Source organism: Ictidomys tridecemlineatus, chromosome X (genome assembly GCF_052094955.1).
Source record: "Ictidomys tridecemlineatus isolate mIctTri1 chromosome X, mIctTri1.hap1, whole genome shotgun sequence".
In the NCBI taxonomy this organism is placed as follows: domain Eukaryota; kingdom Metazoa; phylum Chordata; class Mammalia; order Rodentia; family Sciuridae; genus Ictidomys; species Ictidomys tridecemlineatus.
Genome location: NC_135493.1, coordinates 85,329,907 through 85,344,244, shown reverse-complemented (window position 1 = coordinate 85,344,244; position 14,338 = coordinate 85,329,907). Strand labels below are relative to the sequence as shown.

The window sequence follows — 14,338 nt, the reverse complement described above, 5'->3', positions numbered from 1 at the left end:
CAAGCACTTGAGTGTCTCTTCTTATTAGGGCACTGATTCTATGGGATCTGTGTTTTACCCTCATGACCTCATGTAACCCTAATCACTTTCTAAATGCCTCATCTCCAAATACCACTACATTAGGTTTAGAGTTTCAACATAAAAATTTTGGGAGAGGACAGAATTCCATGTAGTTCCCAGTGTTTTTGCACATTCTGAGAAAAGACTTGTGTCCATACTCTCTCATGACTCAAGAATGACTCCTTTGTTGAATTTCCTCTATAAACTCCTGGTCCCCTTCCTTGTCTTAGGGATGTTTCTTATTAATGAAAGTTTTCCCAATTGCAATAGCCTGAAAAGAAGCATCTCCTTAGTTGTCCTGTGCATTTTGTCTTTCACATCATCAAGTGATAGAGTGTGACTCATGGCGTAGGGTGTTTGGAAGTCCAGAACCTGAGCACTTTCCGTCTCCTGTTCGTTCCTCCACACCTCAAAGAGATTCAGAGCAGAGTCTGATAGGAGTGGGACCTTGGCATCTCGGCCTTCTCAAATCTCTGTGGCAGGTTCCCAGGAATGTGGGCAGGGCGGGGTTACTGTCAGGGCTGTGTGAATTCTCCTCTAGTCTCCGATTAATATCCCTTCTTGCCCAGTCTCATCTCTCCCTACGCTTCTGTCTCTATCTCTCCCTGTACCCGTGTTTATCGGTGTCACTTTCTTCAAAAGTCTTTTTTTTCCTGGGACCAGAATTGTACCACCGCTGGTCTTCCCCGCATTTGCACTTTGGTATCTTCCACAGAGGACTATACCAACTCGTGTCTTCTTCATAGCTAGCCCAACAGTACCTATTTCCCCTAGCGTTACTTCCTCTAGAAGTCTCCTCCACACTTACTCCGCATTTTCACACTGCAGAGGAATGTATCGTTCTCTTCTTCGATTCTCTTCTGACCGGCAATATTTCCCAGGGAGAACTGTACTATTTCAAGCCCTACTCCTTTTTAGCAGTGGTATCTCCCCGCGGAGGCGCAGTAGCGGCGGGGGCTGTGGTTCTCAGCTCTAAATTTGTAAAAAACATGCATATGATTCACTCATCATTAGCCTGCTTTTGCACAAAGGGCCCCACTCTTATCGCCAGGTTTCCATATTCCTCCTGAAATTCCGTCTCTTCCAAACTTTAAGAGGATCATTTTCCCCGCTGTACGGAACGATAAACGTTGTAAAGATGTCTGCTCCCTTGGCAAACCGGCTCACTGGCGCGGCCATTTTTTTTTGCCAGCCAAATAATGATCATTGTGGTAACCAAAATAATTTTGGCTACTAGCGCCGATGGCTTCAGGAAAAGCTACTGCGCATGAGCAAGTATAGTGACTGACAGTAACCAAGGCGGGGTAAAAGACTAAAAAGTGGCTGTCGGAGGAAGTTATGACTGATTTTAGAAACATCAAGGGGACTTTACCAGAATAAGAATTCGAATTTTAAGATCAGAGCAGGGGATGAAGGAGGGCAGAGTTCACTCAGAGCGGAAGTGAAAGGGCTGATAGTCTGCAGGCGGAGTGACACCAGCGAGTGTGGACTCCCTAAAGCCGCGATTTAGTCGGTGAGTACTTGGGGAGGGGCTCTGAGATGAGAGATGAGTGTCTGGGGAGGGAGCTGTAAACGGTGTGATGGGAGTCTGTGGAATGAGTGATGGAGTCTGTGGAGTCGGTGACGGAGGGACTGTGGGGTGAATGATGGGTGTATTTGGGGTGTGAGATGAGGGGATCTGTATAATGAGTGATGAGAACTGTAGTGTAAATGTTGGGGGGGGTACTGTGAAATGTGTAATGAGGGTCTCGGGTCAGCGATGGGGAATTTGTGGTAGTGAGTATTGGATGGCCTATGAGATCCATGATAGGGATGTGTTGTTGAGTGATGGGGATCCGTGGGGGAAAACAAATGTCCTTTCCCTTTTTTTTTTCTTAGCAATTTCGTGGCCATTTTACCAGCTGGCATTTGTATATTTCTGTTCTGGTGATTTGGTGAACTTTCAATCTGGGTGTTCCTTGCCATCTGCAACTCTTTTCTTTTCTTCTCCTCCCTCTCAACAGCTCTGCCTTTTTAGGCCTTTGCCTTCTCTCCACAACAGTCAGACATGACTAAGTTCCGGGTAAGTTCTTACTTGCTTCTCCCCTCCCCCTCCCCTTGTTAGGATACTTAAAAGCAAGGAAGCACTATTGTACAGTGGTTAAGACTAAAGACTTTGAGATTAAACTCCTCTTAACAGCTTTATGAGCTTAGGCAAGCCATTTAACCTCTCTGTGCCTTAGTTTTCCTAAGTATAAAATGGGGGTGATGATGATGCTAACAATAACAATAATAATACTTACCTTGTATGGTTGTTGTGAAGATCAATTGAATTAACATGTGTTTAGAACAATTCCTGGTATATACATAGTATGCATTATATATGAGCTTGATGTTAATTATTGTATTAATATTTATACCATAAAATGGATATGTATAAAAATATACAGTTAGGGTTAGAGAAGTAGAGCAAGTCCAAGGCAAGTTTGAAATGTGTATGCATAGATCATAGGATTCTACACATTTATGTTAAGCTACAGTTACCTTTCTAGCTTCCTAAAAGCCACAACACAGAGGGAAGTAAATGCACTTGCTTTATTTATCTCACCCATCAGAGAAAGTGAGCTACTTCCTGAGAAGTAAAGTTTTCCTGACGTTGATCAGATAGTTCTCTGATCAATCATCCAAGTCCCCATTAGCAATCTTTTGATAAATACAGGGTTGGGATTGCTCTGCTGTGACTTAGAATATATCCTCATGTTAGCCAAATATGTCCTGTCAGAACAGAAGTAAGGAATGCAATTTTTCAGGAAACCAAAGCCATCTGTGCACAATGAACTCTCTTATGTTCTGGATCAACACTGGATTAAAACTTTGATGGTTAAGAACAATCAATAAACCTCATGCCCTTCAAATTCTTTTTGAATACATTTTCTCTCATCTGTGATTTCAGTACAGCCTGAGAATCCTTGCCCTTTCCCTTTTTAGGCTCAGAAATCATAATGTCCCTGACCATTTTCAGTTCTTTCCTTTCTGCCCTTCTTTAAAAGTCTGAAAATCTGAAATAATTTTGTCATTTTCCCCCTCTTCCTACAGAAGTGAGATAGGAATGGCACCCAAAATTCAAACTCTTGAGGAATGTACAATTCCAAAAGGGGAACTATCTCAGGATCTCATATCACCATTCATTTCAGATAACAATTCTATGATGAATTTGGTTAATTTGTGCCTATATACCCCCCTCTCTTCCTTGTCCTTGTTCTTTATATTTACATACATTTAAAACATATAGTTAAGGTATGTCTTCTTTTTGTTATTTAGTTTTGGTACTGGGGATTGAACCCAGTGGCACTTTACCACTGAACTACATCCCCAGCCCTTTTTAATTTTTATTTTGAGACAGGGTCTCATTAATTTGCTGAGGTTGGCCTCAAACTTTCAATCTTCCTGCCTTAGTCTCCTGAGTTGCTGAGATTATAGGCTTGTGCCACTGCACCTGGCACATATATTCTTTTGCTGCAATTTGCTCATTAGGTAATACTGTTTTGCAACTTTCTGCTTTCCCTTTACAGAATGATATAATGCAAGTTGAACATCCCTAATCTGAAAATCTGAAATCCACAAAGCTCTAAAATATGAAACTTTTTGTGTTAGAGGTATAATGTCACAAGTGGAAAATTCCACACCTGATCTTCTTGTGTGATGGGTCACAGTCAAAATGCAGGCACAGTAAAAATATTGCATAAAATTGCATCCAGGGTATGATTATAGGGTATTATATGAAACATAAATGGATTTTGTGTTTAGACTTGGATCTCATCTCTAAAATATCTTAAAACAAGAGCCAATTTGTAGTGAGCTTACACTATGCATGATACTGTACTAAGCACTTTATATGCATGGCCATCTTTAATTCACAATAACTGTATGAAGTAGGTACCATTATTATTCACATCCTACAGATGGGGAACTGAGTACCAGAGTGGATAAACAAGTGGCATGGGATTGCACAGTTGATCACTGGCACAGCTGATTACTGCTACAGCTGGGATAGTGCCTTGTTGGTAGAGGATGTTTTTGTGTTGTTGTTTTGTGTTTTTTGCAGTGCTGGGGATAGAACCCAGGGCCTTGTGCATGCTAGGCAAGTGCTGTACCACTGAGCTATCACCCCAGGTCACAGAGATATTCTTAACAGCTGCATTTTTCTCTTGAATGCATGTACCATGATTTATTAATCAGCTCCATATTGAAGGACTTCTGTGTAATTTCTGTTTCAGTGTGGCAGTGATCTCTCTTGTCATCTATCTTTGTATTCAGTGATGACCATTTCTAGAATGTCTGGTTCAAAAGGTGGGCACGTTTTGAACTTGCATAGACATTGCCAAGTTGCCTTTTGAAATGTTAGTACAAGTTGATACCTCTACTAACAATGAATGAAAATACCCTTTTGAATTCTCTTGTCATAATTTTAAGCCTTGCCATTTGACAGTTGAAAGTCTCTATTTTTTCATTTATGTTATTTAATTATCAATGTTTTTGAGCATATTTTCATAATTTTTTCTCCTTTTTACATTTCTTCTGTGAATTATTCCTTTATATACACTGCTCTTTTTCCTTTGGAGTTTTTGAATCTTTGTCTTACATTTTTTAAAAAAATTATACCTTTATTTTAATTTATTTTTATGTGGTGCTGAGGATCAAACCCAGTACTTCAAACGTGCTAGGCATGCACTCTACCACTGAGCTACAACCTTAGCACCTTTGTCTTATATTTTTTATTTTTATTTTTTACAGTGCTGTGGATCAAACCCAGGGTCTCATGCATGCTAGGAAAAACCTCTATCACAGAGCTACATATCCCTGGCCCTGTCTTACTATTTTTAAAACATTTTATGGAAATATGACCCAGAAAAAATCTTTTGTGGTAGATTTATTAAAGCACAATATTTAGAGGAGATATATATCATACAATTTTTTAAAAAAAGTCTGCAAATTGAAAACCCCTGTGGAACCAGTACCTGTAACAAAAAGGAAGGAATGACAGGCCTCCCATTAGCCTCCATTCTACTTCCAAACATGGTCTCTTGACTTACTGGTAATCACTTGCTGATTTGTATCACTCTAGATTATTTTGACCTGTTCTTGGATGTTATATAAATGGAATCATACATTATTACTCTTTTGGGCCCAGCTTCTTTCACTCATCGTAATTTTTAAAAATTTATTGTTTTGTTTTTGTAGTTCAAAGGATCAAACCCAGGGCCTTACACATGCTAGGCAAGTGTTTCTTACACTGAGGTATACCCCAATCCCATTATAATATTTTTAAGATTTAACCCTTGTTGTTTTATCAGTAGTGTGTTCTCTTTCTGTTACTGTGTACTATTCCATTGTATAAATAGATCACAATTGTTCATCTATTATACTGCTAATGGATATGACCATTTTGGATTCTATAAATAATATTTTAGATACTTACAAATAATACTTGTGTGAATATTTTTATACATGTCTTGGTGAACATATATGCATTTCCACTGGATATATATATTTGAGAGTCAGGTTGCTAGGTCCTAGGCTAGGGTTATTTTTAGCTTTACTACATCTTTTTCTTCTTTTTTAAACTTTTTTATTTGTTCTAATTAGTAGCTTTACTATATTCTATCAAGTTGTTTTCCAAAGTGGCTATACCACTTTACTCCCACCAACAATGTATTAGAGTTTCAGTTGCTGTACATCCCTGCCACCATTTGGTTTGTTGGTCTTTACTTTATCCATTCTGTTTGTATACATTTGTATCTCCTTGTGGTTTAAGTTTGCATTTCTCTGATGACTGATGATATTGACCACCTTTTCATTTGTGTTTTGACCATTGGGAGAGCCTCTTTTGTGAAGTATCTATTCAAAATTTTTTTTCTCTAGTTTTTCTGTTGTCTTACTGATTAATAGGAGTTGTTTATAGTCCATATAGTATAAAAGTCCTTAGGTATTGCAGATATCTTGTATAAGATTTTTTTTTTTGGCAGTGCTAGGGATTGAATTCAGGTCTTTTCAAATACTAGGCAAATGTTTTACCGCTGACCTACATGGTCAGCCCCCAAGAAGTCTTTTTTGAAATGATTAAATTTTAAACAGTAGCTTGTCTCTGAAGAATATTCCCCTTACCTTAAAAAACCATCACTCCAATCATCCTGGTCTGATCAGTACATATTGTATACATATATTGATATATCACACTATACCCCATAAATATGTGCAATTAATATGTGTCAATTAAAAAATATTTAAAATAGATTTACTGATATTTTGGGAAAGTACCATCACTTTAATTTTTATCAAACTGATTGAACAAAAGTATGCAATTACAGGGATCAGTGTCATTCGAGGATGTGGCTGTGGACTTCACCCAGGAAGAATGGAATCGACTGGACCCCACTCAGAGGACCCTATACAGAGATGTGATGCTAGAGAATTATAGCCATCTTGTTTCTCTGGGTGAGGATGGCTTCCCTTAGTAATCACAGTGTCCCTAGCAGAATAACTTTCCATCTCTGAATGAAGTACTTCAATTCTTTGAACTCAAGTGGTAGGGGTTAAAGGTTCTTATTCCCTTTAAACTGATCAAGGCGTTTGTATTTTCATCTCCCATGTGAAATTTACCCTCATTAAAATGTACTTTCTTAATTTTTTGAAGCCCTGAAAGCCACACAGAGGCTCCCAAATCTTGTATCATTTCCCATTACAGGGTATCCTATTACCAAACCAGATGTGATTGCCTCTTTGGAGAATGGAGTTCTTGAGATCATAAAGAGAGAAATCCCAAGTTCAAGTTGTACAGGTAAGAAGTGAGAGATGATACTCTTTAGGATCTCTGAATGCTGACCACTTTTGAATGCTCTGAAATATCTTCCTAAAGAATACACACTATTGTTGCTTATTCCATATTATTAGTCTTGTGAGATATTGTCTCAAAATAATCTTGGAATAAGATGGCAAGGAGCTGGATTATACTCTAGCTTTGTCCTTCTGCTTCTCTCAATAACCTCAATTGTTTTTAGCCTTTCTGAAAAGCCCTTTGCAATTAGAGTCTTTTTTCCCCCAAATCCTGGATCTGCCACCTTCCAATATCCATTTTCCTATTCATGACTCCCTAGCCTATTTTTACATTCTCTTCCCAGTTTTAAGCTATTTTCTTAAACAATCTTGTCACTTATTGTTACTTCTGTCTCAATGTCTATTGGATCAACTTGTTTTTCTTTTTTTTTTACTCCTTGAGCTCTGAGTGTAGCACAGACATATACTTGGAATTTCTTTCTGACTGGTATCTAGACTTAAAAGAAATTAAAATTCAACCCTATCAGAGGCCTGCATCTTTCAAAGGTGTATTCACAGAGTATGGTTTATTATTCTTTCTAGAAGATGAGCAAGCTGAAGACCAGCTGGAGAACTACCAGGAAAACCAAAACAGACACCTGAGGCAAGCTATATCCATTGATGAGAAAAATGTGTCTAAGGAAAGAGCTCATGAATTTGATGGCTTTGTAAACCCACTTCCTCAGAGCACATGGGTAGTTTCTTCAGGACACACACCCTATATAACTGACTCATATGGAAAAAGTTTTAAAGATAATTTTGGCTTACTCAGTCCTAATAGTCTGAGCTTGACAGCTCAGAAATGTTACGAATGTAATCGATGTGGGAAATTATTAATTCATGGCAGGCATGAAAAAAATAATGGAATGATACCCCTTGACTATAATACATATGAGAAAGGTCATAGTCTTAACTTTGTTCAGCATAATCTGACTCAAGTTGCAGAACCAACCTATGAATGTCCTGAGTGTAGAATACCCCTCAGCACGAATTCACTCCTTATTGTTCATCAGATCACTCACATAGGAGAGAAACCTTATGAATATACAGAATGCAGAGAGGTATTCAACAAGACTGCACACCTCAGTATACATCAGACCATGCACACAGGAGACAAACTTTTTGAGTGTAATGAATGTGGCAAATCCTTCAGAGAGGAATCAACCCTGCATATACATCAAAGAACTCATACAGGTGAAAAACCGTATGTATGCACTGAGTGTGGCAAAGCTTTCCAAGAAAAGACAAAGCTCATCATACATCGACGAACTCACAAAGGAGAGAAACCCTATAAATGTTCAGAATGTGAGAAAACCTTCAACCAGAAGGCGCACCTCAGTGTTCATCAGAGAACACACACAGGAGAGAAACCTTTTGAATGCAGTGATTGTGGCAAATACTTCAGAGAGAAATCAACACTGAATATACATCAAAGAACTCATACAGGAGAGAAGCCGTATTTATGCAATGAGTGTGGCAAAGCCTTCCGAGAGAAGACAAAGCTCATCATACATCAGAGAACTCACACAGGAGAGAAACCCTATGAATGTTTAGAATGTGGGAGAGCCTTCAATCAAAAGGCACACCTCAGTGTACATCAGAGGACACACACAGGTGAGAAACCTTTTGAATGTAATGAATGTGGCAAATCTTTCAGAGAGAAATCAACACTGCGTAGACATCAAAGAATCCATACAGGAGAGAAACCTTATGTGTGTTCAGACTGTGGAAGAGCATTCACCCTTAAGCTGAGCCTCAGTGCTCATCAGAGAATTCATACAGGAGAAAAAACTGATGGATGTACTGTATGTGGAAAAGTCTTCTCCCGGAAGTCATATCTTATGCTACATCAGAGAGCTCATACAGGAGAAAAATTTGAGAAATCCTATGAATGTAATGAATGTGATAAAGCATTCTTCCAGAAATCATATCTTATTATTCACCAGAGAGTTCACACAGGGGAGAAACCCTACGAGTGTAATGTATGTGACAAAGCTTTCTCCCAAAAATCATATCTCATTATACATCAACGAACTCATACAGGAGAGAAACCCTATAAATGTGATAAGTGTAATAGAGCCTTCAGAGAAAAGTCTAAACTCACTGTACATCAGAGAACTCACATAGGAGAGAAGCCCTATGACTGTCCTGAATATGAGAGAAATCTTCTAGAAGTCAAAGATCAGCAAGGATTAGAGAACTCTGAGACAGAAGAGACCAAAGAACTGAAAATGGAAAATCCTTTGTAGGAAAGTCAAAGAAAAAGTGAGGTGGGGGAATCCTGCTTTAGGGTGATCAGGGATGGCTTTTCTGAGGACATGACATTTGATCTTAGATCTGAAAACAAAGCACCAGCCATACTGGGGGAAGAGCATTCCAGGCAGAAGAAATAGCAAGGGCCAAGGTTCTGAAGCAAAAAACTGGGCCTTTCATGCTTATATCATGGATGTATATTGAATGACTTTACACCAAAAAGGTTGTTCAACATTAAAATCTTTTAAAGTTTTGAATCTATGAGAGATGTCATTAGGAAGCCAAACCTCACCATAAATCTGGGCAAAGATATCAAGGGAAGCCCAATTTAATTAATTTCAATAATCATAGTCCCTTGGAAATGAAATAAGGGAAACATGTTTCCAAATTTAATATCCAACTCTCACAAAAAATTAAGAAAAGCTATTATTAAGAACACTCATTTTGTCATCTTTCATCATGGGTAATAAATGTTATCTCCAAGAAAAACAGAGTTCACCAAATGATATGAAATTACATAATTAAAGATAACCACAAAAGGAAAAACAATGAAGAATATACTATAAATGTTCAGATATTAGAAAGGACATTTAAGCAGAACAATGTAAAGAAAACAACACTACAGCATCAAATCCAGTTTCCAGAAGTAGCAACAGTTGATAATGCTTGCATTTTCACCACACCCTGTTGGGTAAGATTTTTGGCTATGTTTCTCTGTGTGGATCTTCCTCTTCTCTGAGACTCATCCTATAGCCTTCCCCAAAAGACTATAAGCTGCACGACAGGTTTTTAGAAGATCCGTTTTTGACTCAAATTCACCGGTGTTTATTTCTGCTGCTTTTGATGAATAACTATCACATTCAGAAGTCAGTACCCAGAGTAAAAGCACCTTTTATGGACACCCAGGGAAATGTGAACTTTGGTTATCTATGTTGTTTGGGGCTGAGCACAGGGGAAATCCTTTAAAGGAAGGGAGCTTGAGTTTTCTTTGGCATGCAGTGGCCACTAGCTGTTTCAATGATCATCTGCTCTGGATGTAGTGAATATTGAAAGCAAGGCTTTGAGTAGTTGAGAATCCACCCTCAACCAAAGAATACAAAGGACATGATTAACTGCTTCTTCGTGGGAGTGGCTGCTTCCAGTGGGGCTGGCCAATGAAAAGAAAAGAATGGTAAGTTCAAATTCCTAAATGCTCTGCTGAAGACACAGACTGAACCCTGGGCATTGTGTAAAAAGAAATTATTACATATGCACTCATTGAATTCCTTCTTAAATTCCCAGTGTGTCATTTGCAATTTAGGTTTTGATTTTGAAAGAGATGATGGGGGGCTGAGAATTAGAATGATGACATGTGGGGGAATGTGAATATTTTAAACTCCCAGTTCCCACTGAGCTTCCTGTGTAAACTGAGTTTAATCCCGTTCTCCCCTGATGAGACTGTATCTGTCGAAAATAAAGATTCTGTAGTGACCTCAACTGAGACTGATACTTCTTTGGGGAAGCCAACTTTCATATACTTTCATCCTGGCTCTATCTCTATACCTGTAATTGTCTTTTTAAAATATCTATTTATTTTTTTTAGTTGTAGTTGGACACAATACCTTTATTTATTTATTTTTTATGTGGTGCTGAGGATTGAACCCAGGGCCTCGCATGTGCTAGGCGAGCTCTCTACTGCTGAGCCACAACCACAGCCCCTATAACTGTCTTTTGCACCAAGCACTTTATATGCTTTACATATGTTAATTCACTTAATCCTCCCAATAACCTCATAGGGTCACTAATTCCATTATCATCCTCATTTTCCAGATCAGAAGACTGAGGCACAGAGAAATTAAGTGCCTCGTTTAAGGCAATACATTCAGTAAGTGGTAGAGATGGTATTTGATTCAAGGCGCACCTATGCTCTTAATCACTACACTGTCCTTTCTCCTACCCCAAGTCATCTGGTGTCTCTTGATTACAGTTGTGAAGATATGGGGGAAGTGACTGAAAGGTGGTACCTTCAGGGATTGGAAAAATGAAGAATCAGGCAAAGGCTTTTGCACTGCTTGTAGATATCATCTTTATTAAATCCACAAAAGAAAAAAAAAGACAGGAAAGGATAATCTCTATCCCTGTGAATTCCAGTTATGATTCAAGTTTCCTTGGGTTCTCTTTTACATATATTTCACACCCCTTGAGCCATTCAGATAAATCATGGCCAGAGCAATGCCGGGTCCAAGAATCCCTGGGAGATGAAGGGAGGGAGGAAAGATGAAGTGGATAACTTGATGAGGCAATACCCCTATCTCTGGCTGTCCAGGGTCCAGACCATCCCAAGAACTTACCAGGCCTTCATACTTCCTGGTGCACTCACAACCCGCTTGGCACACAAGATGTCATCCAGAATATGGCGGTTGAGCAGGTCTAGGGGGTGAGAGAGGAACATGATGATCTGGTGCACTTGGCAGAGGGTGACAGCATATTGGAGGGCCCAGGGTTTCTAGATTCCTTGGGGCCTGAATTACATCAACCACTACATTGGCTTATTGTGGATGACCTCCACTCTTTTGTTAGCTGGTTATAAATTACCTCAAGTGCCCTGTTGACTGGTTCTGTACAACCTTAACTCTGGTTGGCTTTAAGTATCACATTGGCAGGTTATGAGTAACCTCAGTCACCATTATTGGCTCATCCCAGACTCCCTCAAATTCCACATTGGCCAAATCTGGATGACTTCAACTGTCATTATATTCAGTTAACAATGTTCTCAACTGTAATACTGGCTGGTCTAGCATCACCTGAACCAGCTGATTGGGAAGATAATTAACTGTCATGTTGGTCATTCCTAGTGACTTCAAACAGTATGTTTTCAGGTCCTAGATACATCCAATTCCTATTTTGACTGGTTATGAATGACCCCAACCTCCATACTGGCTAGTTCTGTTCAACCACAGCGACCATAGTACCTTGTCCTAGATAATCTCAACTTCCATGTTGGCTGGACCAGGATGACTTTTAACTGTCATTTGGCTAGTTGTTAATGATTTCAACTGCCATGTTGACCATCCTAAACAATCTCAATTACCATTTTGACTAGTTATAAATAACTTCAACCTTCCTTTTAGTTATCCTGGATTATTGCAATTTCCATGATGTCACACTGAGCAACCTTAACCTTAATTTTATTCAGCTTTTAAAAAATTCATTATTCATTTACTCTTAGACAACCTCAAGCTCTATGGTGGCCAGTCCTGGACCATCTCAACCTTCAATCTGGCCAGTCATTGGTGACCTCTTCTGCTATGTTGACTGGACTTATACAATCTAAACCTTCATTTGGGTTGGCTCCAAATAAGTTAGTCTCCATTTTGGCCTGTCTTGGACAACTTCATCCATCATTCAGGACAATCTTCAAACAACTTCATTGCTATTCTATTTTGTCCTGACCATCACAACACTCTCATCTGGAAAGTTCTCTCATTTCTACACATAGGTAGTTTTTTTTTTTTTGTTTTTTTTTTTTTTTTTTTGCAGTGCTGGGGATTGAACTCAGGACCTTGTGCATGTGAGGCAACCACTCTACCAACGGAGCTACATCCTCAGCCCTGGTAGTTTGTTTTTGTTCCTACTTCCAATCATCTGCTTCTTCCCTTGGGGCCTATACAACCTCAACTCCAAATCAGAACAGTCTCCCCATCTATTTCACATGACACTGAATTGTCTGTTTCCTGAGTCTCAAAAAACTATAGCCTCCACTCTGGGTCAGATTCAAGGGCTCTGCATTCTCTAGACCTAGGCAACATGTCATTGCAGTCTGGTTAAGGATTTAGGATGGTGTCTCAAACAACACAGGCAACTTTCTTCCTTTCCCCATAATTTTTCTACATTTGTAGGAGATTACAGTTTAGATAATCTTGCCTTTTTGTGTGTGGCATGTAGGGCCAGGCACTAGGGATCTTGTATTCATACTTTTGCCTTACCATGACAATCCATATGGCAGAGGTTCTGGGTGGGTGTGACACCGTTGTCACACCACCAGGCAGAGTTCAGCTGGAAAATGCCATATTCACTACTGCCATCGGGATTGTGATCCACGAAAGAGGTGTCAAAGCCGCTCTCGTAGTGTGCCATGCACAACCCTGGGACAGAGAGAGAAAGAGAGAGATAAGAAGTAGGAGGCAGACATAGGGTCCAGGAATAAGAATGGCTAGGATGGGTGTGACAATAGGGATGATTGTCATCTTAGTTGTGAGACTGATGATCTTGGTTTGGTGGTGGGGTGTTGATGCTAATGATTCTGGGTGAGATATCAGTGATGGTGGTAGTGATGGTATTCATGGTGATAACAGTGGTGATGATATGGTCAGTAATAATGGTGTTGATGGTAGAGACTGAGTTGATGAATTAGAGTTGAGTTAAACCACTCATCACAGTTAGAAAGTATCTAGAGGTCAGGCCCTGACTCAGAGAGGTGAAAAATGATAAGAGAAGCCTGGGTCTGAGTGTGGTTAATGGCTTGGGGTATGGAAGGGACTTGGGGCAAATAGAGTCTCACAGTCTCCAATTTGGTAGCCTCTGTAGCCATCAAGGCCTGCCTTCTCCAGCTTCTTTGCCAGCTCGCAACGTTCATAAATCTTGGCATCCACACTGGCAATGATCAGTGTGGCCCAGATCACTAACACAGTGCCCCAAGCCAACATTATGACACCCGCAAGCCCTTGTAGCTGATGCCTTGCTCCAGATTCACCCTGTGGTGTTCAGAACTAGGGGCATTCTGGAACTCTGAGCTCTATGAGCACTGACTGGTCTAAGTGATATATTCTGGAACATAGAAGCTAGAGGTCTGGGCACCTCACTACTTTCCCCAATGCCAATTCTCCTAGAGACCAAGAGACACACAAAGAAAAATAAAGATACTGACAGAGACGGAAGGAGACAAAAAGACAGAGAAACCCAGTGGTGTCAGAAAGATGCAGGGAGAGAAAGGTTGGCAACACACCAAATACAGACAGTCTAACTTGAATACTAAGCCTCACACTGGACCCACATTCCCCTAAATTTCTTAATGCTGTACCACTCTACTTTCAACACCTATGTGTTAGAACTTGGTTACCTCCATTTCCATTCATTCTAGTCCCATTCACCACTATTTCCCAGTCTGCTGACTGATCAGTGGTATTCATCACGC

At 39.7% G+C, this 14,338-nt stretch overlaps 2 protein-coding genes across 7 annotated transcripts; one reads left to right on the top strand and one right to left on the bottom strand.

Moving 5' to 3' along the window:
• The first annotated feature begins 1,025 nt into the window (after nucleotides 1–1,025).
• Nucleotides 1,026–10,641, top strand: LOC101954588 (uncharacterized). Of its 6 annotated transcripts, none has more exons than XM_078034822.1 (5): nucleotides 1,026–1,573; nucleotides 2,064–2,122; nucleotides 6,408–6,534; nucleotides 6,785–6,877; nucleotides 7,459–10,641. In XM_078034822.1, exons 2-5 carry the CDS (start codon nucleotides 2,108–2,110, stop codon nucleotides 9,159–9,161), a joined length of 1,938 nt encoding a protein of 645 aa, XP_077890948.1. In that variant the 5' UTR covers nucleotides 1,026–1,573; nucleotides 2,064–2,107; the 3' UTR covers nucleotides 9,162–10,641. The 6 variants fall into 6 exon arrangements, with proteins under 6 accessions (XP_077890948.1, XP_040135899.1, XP_013219876.2 ...); XM_013364422.4 differs by having other exon boundaries at nucleotides 1,032–1,573; nucleotides 7,456–10,641; XM_040279863.2 differs by lacking the exon at nucleotides 1,026–1,573 and adding an exon at nucleotides 1,609–1,699 and having other exon boundaries at nucleotides 7,456–10,641.
• A 564-nt stretch (nucleotides 10,642–11,205) lies between these two features.
• On the bottom strand, nucleotides 11,206–13,932 carry LOC110599505 (sperm acrosome-associated protein 5). Its single transcript, XM_021735504.3, has 4 exons — nucleotides 13,706–13,932; nucleotides 13,131–13,289; nucleotides 11,496–11,574; nucleotides 11,206–11,395 (listed from the first exon to the last, which is right to left on the bottom strand). The coding sequence occupies exons 1-4, from the start codon at nucleotides 13,848–13,850 to the stop codon at nucleotides 11,296–11,298; spliced, it is 483 nt and encodes a 160-aa protein (XP_021591179.2). The 5' UTR covers nucleotides 13,851–13,932; the 3' UTR covers nucleotides 11,206–11,295.
• Nucleotides 13,933–14,338: the final 406 nt, after the last annotated feature.

Coding starts and splice junctions, on each gene's coding strand:
- LOC101954588 (XM_013364422.4), top strand. Junction 6,535..6,784: donor TAGCCATCTTGTTTCTCTGG/GTGAGGATGGCT, acceptor TTCCCATTACAG/GGTATCCTATTACCAAACCA. Junction 6,878..7,455: donor CCCAAGTTCAAGTTGTACAG/GTAAGAAGTGAG, acceptor TATTCTTTCTAG/AAGATGAGCAAGCTGAAGAC.
- LOC110599505 (XM_021735504.3), bottom strand. CDS start 13,850: ATGTTGGCTTGGGGCACTGTGTTAGTGATCTGGGCCACACTGATCATT. Junction 13,290..13,705: donor AGGCTACCAAATTGGAGACT/GTGAGACTCTAT, acceptor TCTCTGTCCCAG/GGTTGTGCATGGCACACTAC. Junction 11,575..13,130: donor CTGCCATATGGATTGTCATG/GTAAGGCAAAAG, acceptor CTCACCCCCTAG/ACCTGCTCAACCGCCATATT.